The sequence below is a fragment of the Antennarius striatus genome, chromosome 23 (genome assembly GCF_040054535.1).
Source record: "Antennarius striatus isolate MH-2024 chromosome 23, ASM4005453v1, whole genome shotgun sequence".
Taxonomy (NCBI): domain Eukaryota; kingdom Metazoa; phylum Chordata; class Actinopteri; order Lophiiformes; family Antennariidae; genus Antennarius; species Antennarius striatus.
Window position 1 is genome coordinate 4611019 of NC_090798.1, and position 19524 is coordinate 4630542.

At 39.7% G+C, this 19524-nt stretch overlaps 1 protein-coding gene and 1 non-coding gene across 2 annotated transcripts in view; one reads left to right on the top strand and one right to left on the bottom strand.

Annotated features, from left to right (window-relative positions):
- The window catches only part of trpc5a (transient receptor potential cation channel, subfamily C, member 5a), an 81103-nt gene that overhangs the window by 30757 nt on the left and 30822 nt on the right, over positions 1-19524 (bottom strand). Inside the window, exons 2-8 of the mRNA XM_068308593.1 lie at positions 10198-10237; positions 8924-9026; positions 8129-8379; positions 3501-3617; positions 3337-3399; positions 2587-2724; positions 1916-2122 (exon numbers count right to left, since the gene is read on the bottom strand). Coding sequence (XP_068164694.1) covers positions 1916-2122; positions 2587-2724; positions 3337-3399; positions 3501-3617; positions 8129-8379; positions 8924-9026; positions 10198-10230 — 912 coding nt within the window. The 5' untranslated portion in view covers positions 10231-10237. The remainder of the gene's footprint in view (positions 1-1915; positions 2123-2586; positions 2725-3336; positions 3400-3500; positions 3618-8128; positions 8380-8923; positions 9027-10197; positions 10238-19524) is intronic.
- trnan-guu (transfer RNA asparagine (anticodon GUU)) lies at positions 6878-6951 on the top strand. Its single transcript has one exon. It is a non-coding gene; the product is annotated as a tRNA-Asn (tRNA).

Consider the following 19524-nt stretch of genomic DNA (forward strand, 5'->3'; position numbering starts at 1 on the left):
CATTGTACAGATCTTAACAGATATATAAGTGAGTCTAACATGAAAACACTACGACAAAATGCTGGAAAGCTGTTGAAAAGTAAAGTTGAGGTGATGGTTTATTTGTTTAGGACATTTATCTTCAACTTGGAAGGAAAAACTACTGAAGTGTAAAAATAAAAAAAAATGTATGCTGGCACACAAATACATGCAATTTGAATGAAATTTCAGTTCATAGTGAAATCAACTCCCCAAGAATTTGAAATCTTGAAATCTGCGCAACAAAAACATGCCGCCAGTGAGTCACACACTCCCCAGTCGCCCATCTTCAGATCTCTACCGTCACCTGTCCTCACGAGAGGAAAAGCACTTCACTTTAATGTCCGTCTCCTTTATTCCATCTACCCCGTGGCTGCTGTCATCTCCTCTCTCCTCACCTCTCCCTGTCCTTACAGATCTTTCCGAGCATCCCTCTATCCCAGACAGCTGGAAACAGTTTCACACAGGAAGATGGAGAGATTACCTAGAGGTTTTCTAACTCCTTCTCTAAATCTACCACATCAAATCTCCATCTCCTTCTCGCTTCATCCTCTAGCGCTCTATTCTCCTCCCTTTCCGTCCCATTAAGATCTCGGTTTCGTGCTTTCTCGCTTATCCCCTCGCAGTTTCTGCAGCTCATTATCTCACTCAGTCTAAAGCTTTCCTCTCTGCAACGTTCATCCTCCCTCTTTTATTCCACCGGCTCACCTGCCCTCCCTCTGTTCTCTGCCCTCTTTCTACTGCACTCATCCACTTCACTTCTCCGTCTCTTGCGACACGTCTCTTGCGACAAGTCCCCCAATTACACAAAGAAAAGGAAGTATTGGGACCATTGCAGTGTGTGTGTGTACATGCACATGTTTTAAGGGATGCAACTAAGAGATGGTTCTGGTCCATTTGATTCAAATGGTTCTATAGAGAAAGCAACAGGACTTTTATAAATCATTATAGCAGCAATATTATGAAATTAGTAATATATATACTGTATATATATGTGTGTGTGTGTGTGTGTGTGTGTGTGTGTGTGTGTGTGTGTGTGTGTGTGTGTGTGTGTGTGTGTGTGTGTGTGTGTGTGTGTATGTGTGTGTGTGTAGGATTTAGAATGTTAGCGTAGTCGTATGTATCATTCAGCATATTAGAGTATGAGCGCTCCACTGTAGCATCTAAATATTACAAATTGTTTTACAATATAAAATTCAGTATATAAAATATGCAGTGCATTTATGACATTAGCAAAGTCTGCTAAAATGCAATTTCTATGTCATTAGCATATCATTCTATAAATGATTGCTATAATATTATGTTTTCAGACGGTCTTGTTGGCAGCCTATGTCTCATTCATAGCATATTAGACTCCTTGCATTCAATATTTAACACAGTAGTGTTTGAGCATATAATAGCATACTAATACTTTTACATACCATGATGACCTGGTTAGGCTTCAGGTTCATGGATGAGAGTCGATCACGAGAACATGAGGATATATAGCGCAATGCGAATGGTAACATTTACACCCAATAGATTAAGATTTCACGTCATGTCAAAGTAGCTCAACAAATATAAGACTAAGTGAACAGTTTGCTCTGATCCATGTGGCCTTCTGTCTTTGCTGTTGGCGCGTTATCTTCAGAGTTTTGTCCTTCTTTTATCCACATCTCTGTGAACTTCTGAGCCAGGAATGAACGCACGTCTGGCCCATTAACAGCGATGAAAGTAAGACTGTTCAGACATTCATTCTGTGATTCACCAGAGGTAGAGATGTAAAAACCAGAGGGGATTTATGTATGTACTGTATATACAGTATTTATCAATATCTACTTGACAGGGCTGTCCTGCCTTTTCCTCCAGTTTCAGCTGAATAACTTCAGAGGTTAAGGGTACGACCGGGTGAGCTTACCTCTTTTTGGTGATATTTGATGGCCAGTTTGAGCTTGGCCAGATCGTGACACTGTCTGGGGTCTAGTTCCTCACTTTGGTCATTGTCTCTGTGGTTTAAAATGGTTTCCAACTCTCTAGAACTCCTGGCCTGGTCCAGAAGATCTTTGGCGAAGCGTTTGCACTGTTGCGACAACTCCTCATATTCCTGACGAAACTCATTCTCCACCTAAAAAGATGAAGACGGTATGTGTTAGACAGGAGGGGGGAAACCTCTAATTTAGTCATGATGGGTCTATAGTTTTACTAGAACTTTATGAAAAAAGTTGTTTTTCTGCAACAGCTCCTGTGTATTACCATATATAAATGAAACACAGATGCATCAGAGGAGTGGATGAGCTTTTTATTCAAGATTAAATGTATTCTTAGATTAAAAGAATTCCCACAGTGAGCAAACAAAATAAACACCGGAGTCAAATAATGATGGTGCTGCTTCCATAAGATGTGGTGACCCTCTTGATAAATTCGGCTGAGTACTTTGGGAATCAATGCGAATTAATTTAATGTGACACTAATTTGATGTTATGTAAAACTAGCAGAACTCATGGAGTCTATCATCCCCTCTGCGCTTAATAATGACTATTCAGTTCTTCTACCCACAACACATAATCAAAAAGGCGTGGATAGCCGTACCTTACTAAGCTCTTTGAGCTCCCATCCCAGTCTGAAGGCAGTGAGGATGGGATCCTCACTGGACAGCGCGATGAGGGACGGCGAGGCCAACGCTTTGTAGATGTTGAGTCGAGACCGTGAATGCCGAAGACTGTCGACCTGTAGAAGCGAAGAAGATAAGATGATGTGACAGTGAATGTCGTGGTACCATTGGTTTCATCACTCCATGATCCAGTCACAACAATTTCACGTATGACGCAATCCTCGTCGCCGTGTTGCTGAAAGCAAAGAGATTATGGATGTGAGAGGAGAGCACAGGCTTTGTGGGGAAGCCGAGCTCAGCCTTTGAGAAAGTGATGAACTCGGGGTAGAGCTGCTGCTCCTTCACATCAAATATCTGGTTCAGATGACTGCCTCTGGAATTTTTTTCATATCCAACTCAGAGGCATTCCCCATGGAGGCAGATCCAGAATTTGCCAGAGGGTAAGGTTAAGTCATCTAAACGGGATGCCCATGGGGAATGTCAAATGTTTACAATTAGGGTTCCATTCTGGACAAATATTGTAAGGAGCAAATTAAATCCTCAGCAGTTAGTAAGTTCAAAATATAAAATGTTATGATTAAAAAAAAAAAAAGGAAAACTCATTACAAGATGATGATTGGTGGTGGAGGAAAACTGGGGATAACCAGTGTGCTTAAAAGAAATGTCTCTACCAGAAGGAAAAACTTTATTGACAAATATTGATTTTCCTGCAAATGAAGATCACTTACCTCTGAACTGGATACACACTCAACACAGTCACATCTTATTTGGTGTGGTCTGGGAATGGTGACCTACACAGAACAAAAAAAGAGGAAGGATAAATCATCAATTCTAATAAAGAGAAACCAGGATTCACATTTTACTGTACGATGGATGAAACTCGTGCAATCACCTTTCGCTGGACAAGGAGCTTGATGATCTCGTAGTTGTTGGTGTGAGCAGCGAGCATGATGGGAGTTATGTCAGGGGTGAACTCTGAAAACTGACTGTCCATCATCAGTGAGGGAACCTGCAGGAGAACAAATATTCAGATCAGTTAATCCAGTAGTGAAATAATGCATTTAAGACTGGATGTTAAAGAGGTAAAACAAAACAGGTCAAAGTTTAATAAGCTTTTATGGTGAAATTAAAAAGCCATGATTTCGGCACTGAATTGAATTAAACTCACTCCAGTGGGATTAAACAAATTGAATCAGTGTAATGCAGTGGACAACAGAAGTTTCCGGTCAACAAAGCTGCAGAAGTGAATTTATTTAAAGTTTTATCTACAAGCCTCACTGACAGGCCTGTGAACAGCTTCTGTAGTTTAGAAAAAGGTGTTCTACTACCGTAATGTAAAACAGGTGGATGAGAGACACAGGATAGGAGATATATCATACATAGGACAGTAAAAGGCTTTAAAAGCCTTAACTTTTTGTTCCCGAACTGTTTCCTTTTAAAGCAGCCATTAAAACAGATCTAGTAACAAACTAATTATACCTTCAACAATTATTAACCCACAGTCATAAAAATGGAAACAAATGGTTGCCTGAAAAAGAAGATACAGTGCTCCCTTGCGCATTCGCTCATCAACAGTCGCGACTTCACCCCATCGCGGATTTTTGGTAGGCAGTCACATGATAGCGTACATGCATTCTATTGGCTGACAACATCTGAAAGTGCGCTCGGTTCCGTGAGTCTCAGACTTCCGTGAGACACAGAAGTGCTTTAAACAGTCGGTAAAGTGTGGGAAAAGGTAATACAGATAGAAGATGGTTTGATATCAGTATGGGTAGGGTTCATCAACTTATAAATTACTGTAAATAATAACATAAATAGTTTGTCACTATATCAAAAAATTCATTATTCGCATGTGGTTCCTGGAACGCGTTAACAGCGAGTAACCAGGGCGCACTGTATAACAAATCATTTAAGTTACAAAGCAAAATCCACCAAAGACATTATTAATCTCATCCATTCATACACATGGCCCCTTATTTGTTCCGTGTCTTACAATGTCATGTAATAATGTATGAAACAAAAAATTAATATGAAATCACAGTGAAATCTAAAAAACTAAAAATATACACTGGATGTTAACAGCTTCCAATTGGAGATGGGACTACATCATAGCGAACTTTCATTATCGTCCATTCATAGATAGTTAACATAAAACAAGTGTATTTCCTTTGAGATGTTACTGAAGAAATGTCACCAATTGTATGGCATCCAAATCCATATACCACACACATACACACACACACACACACACACACACACACATGCACACAGACACACACGCTCTGTGATCATCAGAAGGAGCAGCAAAGAGCAGACTCGAGGAAGACGAGGGGATGGAGAGGAGAGGAGCGAACACGTGTCGACTCTTTCATCTCTCAGAGGGAGAACGAACCACACGTCCCTCCGTCCTTCCCACCTCCTGCTCGCCTTCATCTCCTCCTCTTTCTCCACCTCTCAGTCTCCCACATTCTTCCGCCCCCCTCGCTGTCTATCCTCTCATCTATCTGCGTCGTCGTCTCCTCCGCTGGCGTTATGAGGCATGAGACCAGCTGCCGCCGGTTGGACATCACAGGATTAAAAACGGAATAAAGGCAGTCGACTCACGGAGAAATGTGTTTGTTTTGTTGTTTTGAGAACGCGCTTCAGTAAAGACTCACCTTTATGAGAAAATAATAATTAGCAGCACTGAATCCCATCATGCATTTAACTGTGATGAGCCTAAAAATGGTTTAACATTTTATAGACCCATTTACAGCACTGTTCCTTAAAACGAGTTTCCAGTTTTTCCACATTAATCTGTGTAAACATCAAACAAACAAGAAACTTTTAATGAAATTTACATGCAATGGAAGATTAAATTTCTTTTAATTATTATTATTAGGGGAGGAATGAGATATTCTATTACGAAAATTAGTAACTAAAGGTGTCAAGAAAAGCAGGAAGTTTAGTAGAAATTTATGGTTGTATATATACAATACAAAGGCTCAAATATTCTACATACGAATACAAAAGAACTGCAGTTCCAATCGACAGAAAGAAAATAATAAGTTTGTGCTTGGAAGCATTCTGTCACTCAATTTCCAATAGCTTTAAAAATGTATTGTTACACATTGTAGAGAAAAACTGAGAAAACCTTTAATTTATACAAACATCCAAACTGACGGGGAAAAAATTTACAGATGAGGATTGAAAATTATCTCCAGACACAGTGAGGCAAACACACACTTCATCCTTTTTTCAGCCACTTCACACATTAGAAGGTGTGAGAAGCCTTTTCTTATCTGCACATCACTCCATCTCTCTCCTTTCCTCTATCTGTCACTCCTGATGTCCCTCATTTCTTAACCCATCTGGATTCCATCTATCCACCCATCTTTTTACTCTTACTCACTTAACTTATTTTCCTCTGTGCATGCTCAGGGCAAAGACCTTCATATTTTACCCTCCTCACTTTTTATCTCTCCCTGCTGCCTCTTTTCTCACGTTTAGACGAGCTGGTGACGTAGAAACCCACATTAGAACACGGTAAATCATGGAGCGAAAGAAGAGAGAGAGATGGGATGAGAGCTATAGAGGATGATATACCCCACCTGTCAGCTGACACGTTTAGAAAACACACATCCAGTTCCTATCACATGCCAACATGGACATTTCAGGAATGAAAGTAAAAATACACGGACGCCAAAAGCTTAGTTCTACATATTTAAATAATCTTGATCACCAGATCCAACAGAGTCCTTGGATTCTGCTCAAACTCCATGATATTATGAGGATGTCAACATGGAATTATTCTCCAATTATCGGAGACATTATCCATGAAATGAAAATATTAAATCTCTCAATCACCCCAAAATGGAAAAGAAGCCTTTTGAATCCATTATGGACCTCAATGGATTTAAAACGATCCGGGTCGACCATAACGACAGGAAAAAATACCAGTGGCAAAAAACACAACTGAAACCACTGAATTCTGCGGACAGTGTACTTTAATGATCATTATTATTATTAATGTTGTTGTCACTATAATTCCCTTATTTTTTATTATTATTATTGTTGTTGTTGTTGTTGTTGTTGTTGTCTGTTTGCAAAACACACACACCTCACCCTACACACACAGTGGCACGCATAATGTCCCGTTGAAATAATGATAGTTAGGTGTAAATGTTGAAATGCTAGTGTCATTATCAGCAGAAGAATCACTTTGTAAAGAGAATCTATTCATACATGTTGCTGATTTAGCATAAATCTCTTTACATCACATTTGTATGAGTCTCTGTGGCGCAATAGGCTAGCGCGTTCGGCTGTTAACCGAAAGGTTGGTGGTTCAAGCCCACCCAGGGACGAAAGTTAGCAGTGGCTCTGTTGTAAGGTTGGTTGTTCCTAAGTTCTTTTCCTGCTCCCCGTCAGCCACTCGCTCCCCTGGAGTGTCAGCTGACAGTTTGAGGTACCAGCTCACCTCTGGAGCACTGCCGTGGTGCCCATTTTTGACAGGCGGTCACGTGATACCGTATGCACATTCTATTGGCTGAAGAGCGCCGTGTTGCGTGAGTCTCGGACTTCCGTTAGACACAAAAGTGTTTTAAACAGTCGATAAGAGTGTGGGGAAAGGTAAAACAGATAGACAGTGGTTTAATATCAGTATGGGGAGGGTTCATAAACATTTAAATTACCAAAAATAATAACATAAATAGTATGCTATATCACGGAATTTGTTACGCGCGTCTGGAATGCATTAACCGCGAGTAACGAGGGCATACTGTACAAAAAAAACACAAAAAAACCCATTAACAGTTAGAGCTACTCTGCAAAAAAATCATGTCCCTGTTATGGTGAGGCTAATAACTGAATGATAATAAAGAACAATAAATGATCATTAAATAATTTACTACTTTATACAATTTCTTATCAGACAAAAGTTTAACGATTAAATGTTTAGAATGTTTTGATAATAATATATTTCTTAAAGATGGAGGATGTGCTGAATGTTTCCAAATCTAAAAACACACAAGGAAAAAAAAATAAATGGAAGCATATAAGAGAATAGCAGATTTGTTCCCATCCTCATCCAACTGAGAAGCAACCAAAACCTTCCCACAATCCCCTGCTTCGGCCAAGGGTTGGTTTCCATGGTTACATGGAAATTCACAGCCCCAGGCTCTGGGAAATAATGTAAAAGAAGTCTTATTTCCTTGTTTTTGTCAATATGAAAATATTTCCTTGATTTTCTCTCCCTGTGTCTGTCTTTTGTCTCATGTCTCTCACCCTCTCCTCGATGTGGCTCTTCCCTCTCTTTAGCCTCCCTTGCGATTTTAAATCTGTCTCACTCCTCACACACACACAAACACACTGTGTGTCTCCAAATCCTATTTCACATTGTGTCTATAAAACCAGCCATTAAATGTTCCTCCTCACAGCAGAATTTGGCATGAAGAATGGAAGCACTCATTAACACATGCACAAACACACACACAAACATGGATGTGGATGCAAGAATGTGTCTAGATGCTACAGATTACACACCTGCTTCTCGCCGCTGGGCCTCCTGTGTGATAGCAGCAGCTCCACGGCCCCCACCACCTCCTTCCTGATAGCGTAGAGGAGGGCGTCGCCCGTGTGGATGCCGTGGTCGAGCAGGAGCTCCATGATCTCCAGGTTCTCATTCTCAATGGCAATGAGGAGCGCGCTGCGACCCAGAGGATCCAAGCAGTTCACATCCATGTTGTAGTAGACCTCCGCCTCGCGAAGAGCATGTTTGACGCCGGCGTAGTCACCTGATGGGGCAGAAGGAGAGAAAAGGAGGGGACGCAGGATGGGGGAGACATAATACATATTTTTGATTAAGACCAGAAATACAGGAACCTTGGAGGATCAAAAAACTGTATTGACAAAAACTGCATGTCAGAACAAGATTATACTAACCCGGTCGTAATCTAACACCCTCACCAAACCCTATTGCAATCCCAAAAAACACCTTAATCCACTATTTTAATTATGCCCTATCCACCAGGAGTCTATCAAGAACTGTCACACAGTATTAATGTCAAATCAAGATAAAGAAATCTGAAATAAAATATTAAACATCATAATCATAAAAACATACTAATCATAAAATCAGAGAGACAAATATGTAACTTTTAATAATATTTATATATTTTTCCTACATTTATTTATTTTTTTATTAAATTTATTAATTTTAATTTTAATTTTAATTTTAATTTTATATACTGGATTAATCCCCACAGGGAAATTAGTTGTGGAGATGTGATTTCAACATGTCTAATGCTGTCTGGTCAGGTTTCATGTACTAAACCGTACCTTTCTCCACAGCGGTGAGGTAGGCCCTTTCCTCGGCAGACAGTTCCACCTCAGCTCTGACGATCTGCAGCGGGATGCGATCGCGGTACGGCGAGTACGTCGCCTAAAGAAACAATGCAATCAATAATGGAAAAAAAATGTTTTTGAATCACAGAGACACAGTAGGAAATCATGTTTCATTCAGCAGGCATCCTTTTTGAAATGGTGACTGCTATGAGAAAATACTATAATTAGTGTACATACTTTCAGAGGAAGTGGGAGTGTGCATCATGATATGATGGTTGAGGTCAAAAATAGAAAGTGCATCAATACAGATGAGTCACCAGGTGTGTGAGACAGCTCAGCGTGAACGATTGATCAAATGTAGTTTAGTTTCCTGGTTTTTCACAAGTCAAGAGAAAAACTTTTGGAGTGACCAGTGAATCGATCAGTCCGACGTTGGTGGGAACATGCAAGAAAGACATTGATCAAAAGTTCTGAAACACATGAACTTTAGTCCTCAGAGCCACAGGGCTAAATGTGTGAATATTGGATTCTTTATATTTTGTAAGTCGGCATCATTTCGAAGTTGGTCTCAAAGTAAACAGCGAGTAATTGGAAATGGAATTTGACACAGTCATGGAACATTTCATTACTGAACACTGAAAACAGGAGAATGAATAAACCGACAGATTAATTTTTTTAAACTAAAATGAAGACCTCAGTCACATTTGGACTCATCTCTATTAAAGGGGCCCTGTAATACCTTGTAAAAGCAGGACAGCGACGGAATAGTGGGGTAAACCTGTGGAGCAGGCTGCACAACGATCAAATGTAGTGAATGGAAAAAGGAATGCGACTCCCTGCGCTGAAAAGTTAAGAGTATTTTAACTTTTATCTGCATCTGGAGAGATCCAAAGTGATGCGACCCGAGGTGAAACAAAGAGGTAAACATCATGACAACAAGGCCACAGACCTTCACACAGACACACAGCTCAAAGACATCAAGATGAAGACGCAAAGAATGGGAACAGAATCCCATAATTATTATAAAAATAATATACAGAATAAAATTACTTCAGCTCAAAGTAGGGATAGCAATTATATAAGAAAACAATAGGTCCCTCTTGAAAAAGGGATTCTTAATCTCAATGAGGCTAACCTGGATAAATAAAGGTTAAATAAAATAAAATAAAAATAGAAAGAAGAGACAAAAAAATAGTAATTACAAAAATGTACAGGTATAAACAAAAAAAAAAAAAAAACCTTGAAGTGAAAGTTTGTTTTGGACTCACCTTCTTGTAGTACAGTTGTGTCATGGGATTCATTTTGTCACTGTGGAAGAAAGAGAGACAGACGGATTTATTAGGAAGCCCAGGAGTATCAAAAGTAATCGAAGAACAGAATGTGAAGCAGACACAGATGAAGCTCAATTAAACGCCTCGTAAAGTTATGAGAGAGGACGAGAAGGCGGCGTTGAATCATAACCAAACCAAACGACTTAGTCTGATCTGAAGTCATAACTTTAACACAACTGATCTCCGACATCTACCTTTATCAAACCTCCAAATAACCTACTAATAAAGTTTTATTTGGTGTCAAAGAAGGCAGGCAATAATTGTTTGACCAGGACACCCAACAGAATGCTGCAAATGTCAGGAGCTAATGGCTAACTTGACGGACTTTCAATAGTACGAACAAAAATTGCAATGTTTACTGTTGTGTGATGACTCTAAATTCTAATCTATAACAAAATTTCAAAAGTAAAAATTTCAGGTTGTGTCTGTAGCAGGATCTGCATCAAAATGCAAAGTTATTTTGTGGTTCCTCAACCATCATTCCACAAATTTCATAAAAACACATCAAGTAATTTTCCGCTGACTAAACAACCAACAAAATAGAACGGTGCTCAGTGTAGCCATAATTTAAAGCGACAGTTTAATCTTGTTGGTCTGAATTTTTATTAGTATTCACACTCAAAGACACCACATGCATAAATACGACAAATCTTACAACGGCATTAAACAGTTACAGAAACTGAAAAACAACATCAACATATTCACCAAAAATTATGATTATCTGTCTCCCCCAATGAGAGAAGCAATATGTTCCAGGTTTTTTTTAAGAAATCCTGTTGAAAATGACGGGATACACATTAAACCTGTGAAATATCTCTCAAAATTTCACAAATAAAGGTAATTCTACCTGTAATTAACTTTGAACCAATATCACATTTGCAGCATAAACAAAGATAAACAGGACAGAGACTGCAACGTCCCATGAAGGGTAGGTCAGGGTACCCTGCAGATCAAAGCTAGTGCATGAGTAGATCAAAGCACTAGCTTTGATCTATGGTCTTACTCACACCGGCCTTCTCCCTCGTCTTTCTATCTGATCAGGTTCCTGGGTGTACAAAAGTTGAAATGTGACCTTGATCTAGTTTTCTCAAGGTCAAGGTCCATCATCTCGTTTTCATCGCCTTTGCCGCACGAGTAATGTGCTTTTTTGTTGCATCTGTCTATTTTCAACGGTTGTGAAGATATTTGGTGGACTAACAAACGAACGGATGAATGAACAGACAAATGGACGAACACACGAACACTGACAATTACAATACATCCCCGCTTTGAAGCGGAATGTAATAAGCGGTAACTTTTAGTGTAACACGAGTGTGAGCAGACAAAAACCTGAGTAAAAACCTAACTTGGAGTGAATGTAAACGACACCTGACAACAGGCTGCAGGACAACTATCAGTGTATTTTTAGATGAAACCCCCCACCTTGAACCTGCAGTGAGACGGTGATGGATTGGCAGACAGTTGAAGCCGTGCACACTGGTGACTTTATGTGCATTTGCCACAACAGAGTACACACTAAGGGTACGCTACCTCCTGCAGCATTAGCCACTCTCATATTATTAATCCATGTAATCCCCTGAAACCACAGCCTCCTGCAGACTATTTGGAAACTCTGCATGTGTGCACTTTTATATTTATTTTTGCGTAGGTTATATCACGCTGACTTATTGCCCCATAATTGCTCTACGTTTGTTGATTTTTCAACGCACATTGTTTCACATTTTCCGACACAGTGTGGGATTAATGTTCCAGCTGTAGGGAGCCTAACAAATGGATACAGATGTAGAGAAATACTGTTTAACATCTGCTTGATTCTACAAGAGCTAATTACTGAAGCTGCTGTTTTGAATGTCAGAGCCAGGGGACTATAGTTACGTCTCCCAGGAAGTACTGCTGGATGTTCTTCAAAATAAGGTTTAGGTTTGTGTTCTTGCTGACTGAAACCACATGTTTGTGTGTTGCTAACAGGATCATGTAAAATATACGGATAAGCCATCTCAGAATGACCAAGTGTGTGTTGAGTCCAGAATGGATCCAAATAAATGGACGACATCAAGATTTTTCTTTCTTTTTTTAAAAAAATACTGCATTATTTTTGTCAGGTTATAATGAAACTTTGCTGAAACGTATTCTCCCAAAATTTTAGCTATAAGTTTTAGAGTAGACCTGGAAAAAATAAAATAAATCCAATATAGATTAAGATCACAGCTAGCATTTAAGGGATTATCACATAGCCATGTAAATCTAATGCAGCTAATGATCAATCTATCTGTCAGGTTGAAATCGTCTCTCAACTCCATGACAGGAATATGATATTCCTGTCATGGAGTTGATTTTTAAAGGAGTCCCATTATTTAGAGAATTTTTGTGATATTATATCACAAAAACTCTCTAAATAATGGGACTCCTTTAAAAATCAAACTACACTTCTTTTAAAGAGAGAGGTAGGTTCCTCGTTGCTTTCTTACAGTCAAACAGCCTCAGAAGCTGAAAATCTTCAGTTCTGAACTACTGTTTTAACTGAACTCCAAGCTGACACAGTTGAAACACTGAAAGACGAGCAGCTAGACATACCTGAAGCTTGTCATCCTGTGAAGCAACAAGGTTAGCTTCTGAAGACTGACAACGCTCTAATCCAGGTCCTGAATCTTAAATCTGATTCACTAAAGTCTGCTGTTTATCAGAGCGGCTGTCAGGTTATTTCTGCTAACATATTGTAGAGCATTGTTAAGGTCAGACATTAGGTTCAGATCCTTTAAATCCGCTTGTTGTCAGCAGTTATCAGCAGATCAACAGCTGACCGAAAAAAGCCACCCGGTAACGGGATCAAACACAGACTCTGAGGCAGCCTCCGCTGAACTTTAATACTTATGATGACCATATTATAATTATTTCGGGAATAATGTGGCTGGCTAATCTGAATAAATCACAGAGGAAACACTGTGACCCCAACGTCCTGTATTAATCTGATGTTTTCTGTAACCAGCAGCACTTTGCCATTTTCATTTAGCATTTTTTTTCCCAGTAAATGAATTCATTTTCTGGGTGACCTTCAGTGACCAGGACCGGAATGGGACTGACCTGAAGTGGCTTCAACTAAACCAGACATGATAAGATCAGACTTAACAAACTGAAATTACTGAAACTGCTGTTCAACAGATTATTTAATCTGACAGTTTCAGATTGGGTTCCAGTAATTACATTGTGGTGTGAAGGACAAGGCTTTACTTCTGGACCAGGAGAAGATTTAAAATGCCTTAAACAAAAAAGCAAACAGAAAAGTTAACAACAGAAATAAGAAACTGAAGTGCAACACAACTCTTTACATCATCTGCTTTGGTTTACGATTAATGTTGGATGGATCGATTGATGAATAAGTGACAAACGCCAAAAAGAGTGACTTTTATAATCATCATTTTGCTAATTACTGTATATTCTGATTCAATCAGCCTCTTTTTATTTTTTGAAAAAAGTTTGAAAGAGTACATTTTATGGTAAACTCTTTATTCTTCGAAAAACTAGGGTTGGACTTTGTCGTCTGGACTCGATAAAGATCTGCTCACGCCTGCAGGTTGGGCTGTTGAGTCTTTGTTGATGTGTAAATTATGTGGACCAGATTGAATTATATGGATGAGATTAGTCCTGCAGTGGTGTATTGTGAAGTTGCTGGAATGCAGATGCGTTTAAGATCTGCATAGCGAAGGAGAATTTGTGCTGACGGCTTTACAATGCTCCACTGACTGTGGTACAGCAATGCAGATACACTCCCCACTCGCCTCCTATCTCACTCTACTCTTTTCCAACTTGTCCTTACTTTCCTCATTTTTTGCAACAATCTTTCCAGGTCATCAAAAAATTTCCCGATTATGAAACCATTTCTTTGCAAGTCTTACCTCCATTTCCCTCCAATTTGAACACGGTGTCCTATTTTAGTCTCGCCCCATCTCCCCTCATCTGCTCTCCTGTCTGCTTTCACACGTGTATTTGGAATAACACCGCTCTATATTTTTCCCTTTCTTCTGTCTTACTTCAGAAATCTCTCCAGCCTAAGCATCCTCCTCCTTCACTCTACATCTTTCAAATTCTCTGCTCTATTTTCTGTCTCTTGTTTCCCTCCTTGGGAAAAAAAAAAAAAAAAATCTCCGTCTTGCACTTGTTCTCCCTCATAAGCCTCATCTTTCCTCTCTATCCATCCTTTTCTTGCTTTTTGTTACTTGTTATCCTCTGCAGTAGAAACAGTCCCCGTCAGCTGTTCTCATCTGTTCTCCTCACGCATTATTTAAACATCAGTGGTTATTTACTGCACAGAATGTCAGAATCCCATCCCTTTTGCCAAAATCCTCATCAGGGAACAACTTCTTCCAAAAATAAATATAATCCAGAGACCATAAATGGTTGGAGGGGGTCAGTCACAGCTCAAATAAATACAAGGATTTTATACTTTAAACTCTCTGGCTGCAGAGTGTGCTATTATTTGATAAAAGAAGTTGCATTACAGAGAAAAGACATCAAGCTGCCACAATCTGCTGATAATGCCAAATTTTGACTGTCTGGAGGAATCTATTGAGAGTAGGTGAAACAGGATGGAGACGTATCCTGCACCAGTGTCAGTGCTAAATAATGCCGCTATCTTCCATCAGTGTGTTCCACAGGCTCAGACAATGGTGGCTGCCATTCATGGGGAAATTAACCTCTGGGAAGTGATTAATATTGTCCAGCGTTCGCAGGTTGCTGCACTCACATGTCAGATGTAATTTCATCAATCATATGGAAGCAAGGCCGATACCCAAAGATCAACAGCTCCACGTTCAATATGGAATCAACTGAAAAGAAAATCATTTACCAAATGAATTACTTGATTGTGCACCAGTAGAGTGTAGCACAATAGGTTTAATTATGAAGTAATAGCTTCATGATAAAAGATAAAATGACAAAACTTCACCAAGCCTGACTGATCATGCAAAAAAAAATTCTTGGCAATCAGTTTGGTTCAGTTTTTGTTTTTTTGGGGTTTTTTTGCAAAAGAATAGATAATAGTTGATAAATGTTTAAAGATCTCCTTGATCTGATCTAAACCAAAACATTTATTCTAACTAGTGACCCATCCTTCTAACATTTTCATAGAAATCCATCCTGTAAGTATGGTGTGAAAGCGCCGAACAAGTAAGCAATGGAGTTGCGCAGATAAAAACATCACAAAGACTTTACTGCAGAAAATTACATCTACACAGGGAACAAAGCATTGTGACAGAGAATGGGGGGGGGGGTGAACTTACAAAATAAAACAGGAAATGACTCAAATAAAACCACAGACCATGACAGTCCAGCGGCTATCCAGCTGTTCTACATGCTGGAAAAAAGACGGCCTGTTCCACGACAAAAAAAAAAACACATCACAAATTAAACAACTACCAGCTCCAGGGATCAATCTGTAGAGTTCTTGAGACACCTATAGGGGTTGGTAAGACTGACAGAAACAGATGAGGGTTTCAATGACCTGCCTGCTGCTCTGACTTCCTGTCAATCTCTTATTACTTCCTCTGATGCTTATACTGATGCCTAAATCCAGGAGGATGTTGACAGATCAGATCCATCCATCCTTAAAAAAGGCACCTGTAACCACTTCACCTTCATGCCACTCCAATCTTTCCCAGATTCGTTTTTCACTCAAAATACACTAGAATATTATCTGGTGATAATCAGCAGACATCAATCCTTTCCAGCACAGAATTTTGGATCACCTTAAAAGGGAGGTAGATTTTAATTTGCATTACCGTTTTAATTAAACGCATGTATCAGCAGCGGACATTAGGTATATGTCTGAGGGCTGAACGGCAGCAGAAAACAGCGGAATAAGCGGAAAGTGTCGTTCTGTCTTCGACCACTCAGCAATAAAGCTGGAAGTGTAATGAAAGAAAGTGCTGTGAACAGAACTTAAGAGCCAAGCATTTACTGCTTTTAATTACATGTGGGTGGTTCTTGCTCTCCTCGATGAACAACCTCTCCTCTCTTTCTAATGTTTCCCTCCAGTCTCAACACTCGTCCATCACACGTCTCTCCCACACTCCTCTCTTTTCCATTTCACCTTGCCTTCATTTTTGTTTCTCTCTCTCTTCTCGACCGTTTCATTCCTTCCTTTATTTCCATCAGTGCGTTTGTACGCAAGCAGCATCTTAATGATCAAATGCATGAATTTTAAGAATCCTCGGTTACAATGTTCGTTCATTTCACTTCCACTCCTCTGCCAGCTGAAATATCTTCCACCTCATCTTTTTCTCAGTCTTATTCATGTCCTAATCCTGATTCCCCTCTCTCTCTCTCTCTCTCTCTCTCTCTCTCTCTCTCTCTCTCTCTCTCTCTCTCTCTCTCTCTCTCTCTCTCCATCTCTCTCCCATCTTGAACCTCAGATTTGTCCACGTTTATTATCTCTTCATACATCCCTGCAATATTCTCCCATTACTTTGACCATTTGTCTCGCCTTCTTCACCTCCACTCCATCACTCTTGGTGCCCTCTGGTAGTTTTTTGTTTTTTTTCCCCTGCCACTGCCGACTTCTGTTTTTCATGTACTTCATCAAACTCTCAATATTTTACTTCCTCTTTTTCTTTCTGGCTCACTGAAGACTAATATGTTACCCGGTCTACCGAATCTGCTTTCTCTACTCTTCCAATGTCTTCACTAAGTTTCTCCTTCTTCATTTAAATCTCACACTTGATCACTCTTTCCCCACATTTCTCCCTCTCTCTCTCCGTCTTTCCATCCTTAGATTCTCCCGATATTGAATTCCTCTCACAACCTTCTCTTCTTCACTCTCTTTTCATTCCTCCAGGACCCTCTGTCTTCCCCACTCCTCTTTGTCAATTTACCATTTTCCTCTCGTCCACAAGGAAGTGTGTCTGTATAACAGAGAGGACGCAGGAAACGACACCACGGTGCTTTATTAAAGTGATGTATTTAAAGACGGTGTTGTCCAAGAATCTGATGACAGTCCTCTGATGTGGCTTAAGGAAACATTTATCTTGGAGAATCATTTCAGGTCCAGCAGCCACAGAGGACCGACATTAAAACTCCACTAGTTGTTGTTTCAGTTCCTACACCAGTATTCACACCTTCAAGGTGACGTGTCGACACCCAAACAAGGTCTTGACTCATTGACTACGCCATTATGTCCAACATGCTAGGTCTTTTTTGTTGGCTTATACTTCATCTACTTTACCTTGAGGAACACGGCCACATAAGTCCTGATATGAATGTAAGGTTTTTTTATCGATCCTCTGGCAGAAATAGTCCTTGCCCATTTTATGAATCAAGGGCAAAACCTCCTGTGACTAAGCTATCAATATAAAACATAATGAAATGAAATAACAGCTACTGGGTTGAGGAGGAATGGATTTTTATTTCCTAACTGGAACAATCGGAGACAGACAAGAATGCAAGAAGGCTGATTTTAGATGAGATGACAACGTGAGGAGGTTAGAATGATAGGGAATAAAAAACAAAAGAGAGGAAATTGAGCTATCTGAAGCAATGTTCTGTTTTATTAATTTATTCAAATCCTTCTCAAAGCTCACATTTAGCTGAAACCAATGTACAAATAACACTTTGACACACTACAGGTCCGTAAAAGTGTCTAAAAATAACTTCTGCACTACAGTCGGACAAGACAACCTTTTTCCTCCTGCTTAGATAAATCCGCCATCTTTGCTTGGCCCAGAAGAAAGTTTAGAATCTGCCAATCCCTTTTTTGATTCTTCCTGCGTTTTAATAATGTATATCTGTTTGTCAAAAACAAGATCGAATGAGAGAAAGATTCTCTCTAAAAACAGGAACAGATTGTCGAGTCTCCGACAGTCTAGGAAGCAGCGAAAAACAGTTTCTCTGCAAGAACAAAACGGACAGTTTTCTGACATATTTGGATTCAAATCCGACACAAGGCAGCCACAGCGCCATGTAAAATCCTCCATTGGAGATCCCCAACTCTTTTTATTAACGGTGGTTTGTAGAAATACCCCCATTAGGGGTTACACCCGTCGCCACACCAAGGTGAATACTCCATGGTGTCAACTCGATCTTTAAGTTTATCATTGTTTAAAATCAGTTTATACATGTTTTTCCATTACTGTCACTGAGGCTGATCGGGTCTGAGACGGAGTCGTTAGAGCAAAGAGAAAACTAAACTCTCTACGGGGAAGGGACAAGAAGAAGAAGAAGAAGAAGAAGAAGAAGAAAAGAAAAGGTGATGGTGAATCTTAATGAGCCTCACCACTTCCTGTTTAGGAGAGATAACCCGCGGAGAAATAAAAAAAATCAGTTGTGTTCGAGGACTTTATAGCCGCTTTGAAGAAGCAAAAGGGCAAAACTGGTGAAAGGCAGGGCAAGGGGGGATCTTAATTGGAATCTAAATAAGTCTCACAACAACTTCAACACTGAGAACCAAACCGGCGAGCCTGAATCCGCTCTGCGTCAGTGGAGAGCCGCAGCTTTGATGGAGGATGGAGGGGATTCTGAGCACAGCGTGGAGGTTTTTCCTCCAGCTGATTGAGGGGTTTAACGTGTTTGGTGTCATCAGCAGGAGGTTTAGCAGCAGCGGGATCCAACATGCAAACAGAAAAACTCGAACTTTGGGCCTTTTGTGGTCCATCGCATAAATAAAGGATTGGATTTCTTTCCACATATCATCCGTCTGTAGAGAAAACTGACTTCCTCTCATGGTTTGTAGGATATTTGAACATTTGTAAGAATTCCATTTAATTCTTTCATGAACATGATTCCCTTGAAGCTTCTTATTCGGATCTGAACTACTCATGGATGCATTTTCAATCTTCATTTAAGTCAATGAGTTTAATGTAGTGGCTGTGGGAAAGTTAAAATCAATGTTTTAAGAACATTAAGAGACTTCCTCCGTCATACTAAATGACATGACTGTACATGCATGTATTACCTCCGCTTCCTGTTATTTGAATGAATGTTATTTCGTGCTGACTGAATAAAATCCTTTTGGTTGCTGCTCAGTAACTCATAGATACTCTAAATAAAACCGCTTTAGGTTTTTCTCAAACATGTAAGCAGCATTTCTTTTCCTTTAACCTTCGCTTAACGGGGCGAGATAATTAAACAACCTTATCCCAAGACAACAGAAGAAACTCTGGCAAACAAAAAGTATGGTTTATGATGATGCAACTCTTAGTTATATAATGCTCTAAATATAGAATCCAAAAGCTTTCAGACAAAACCGCCAGCTGAGCTGAAAATATCCCAACCCCA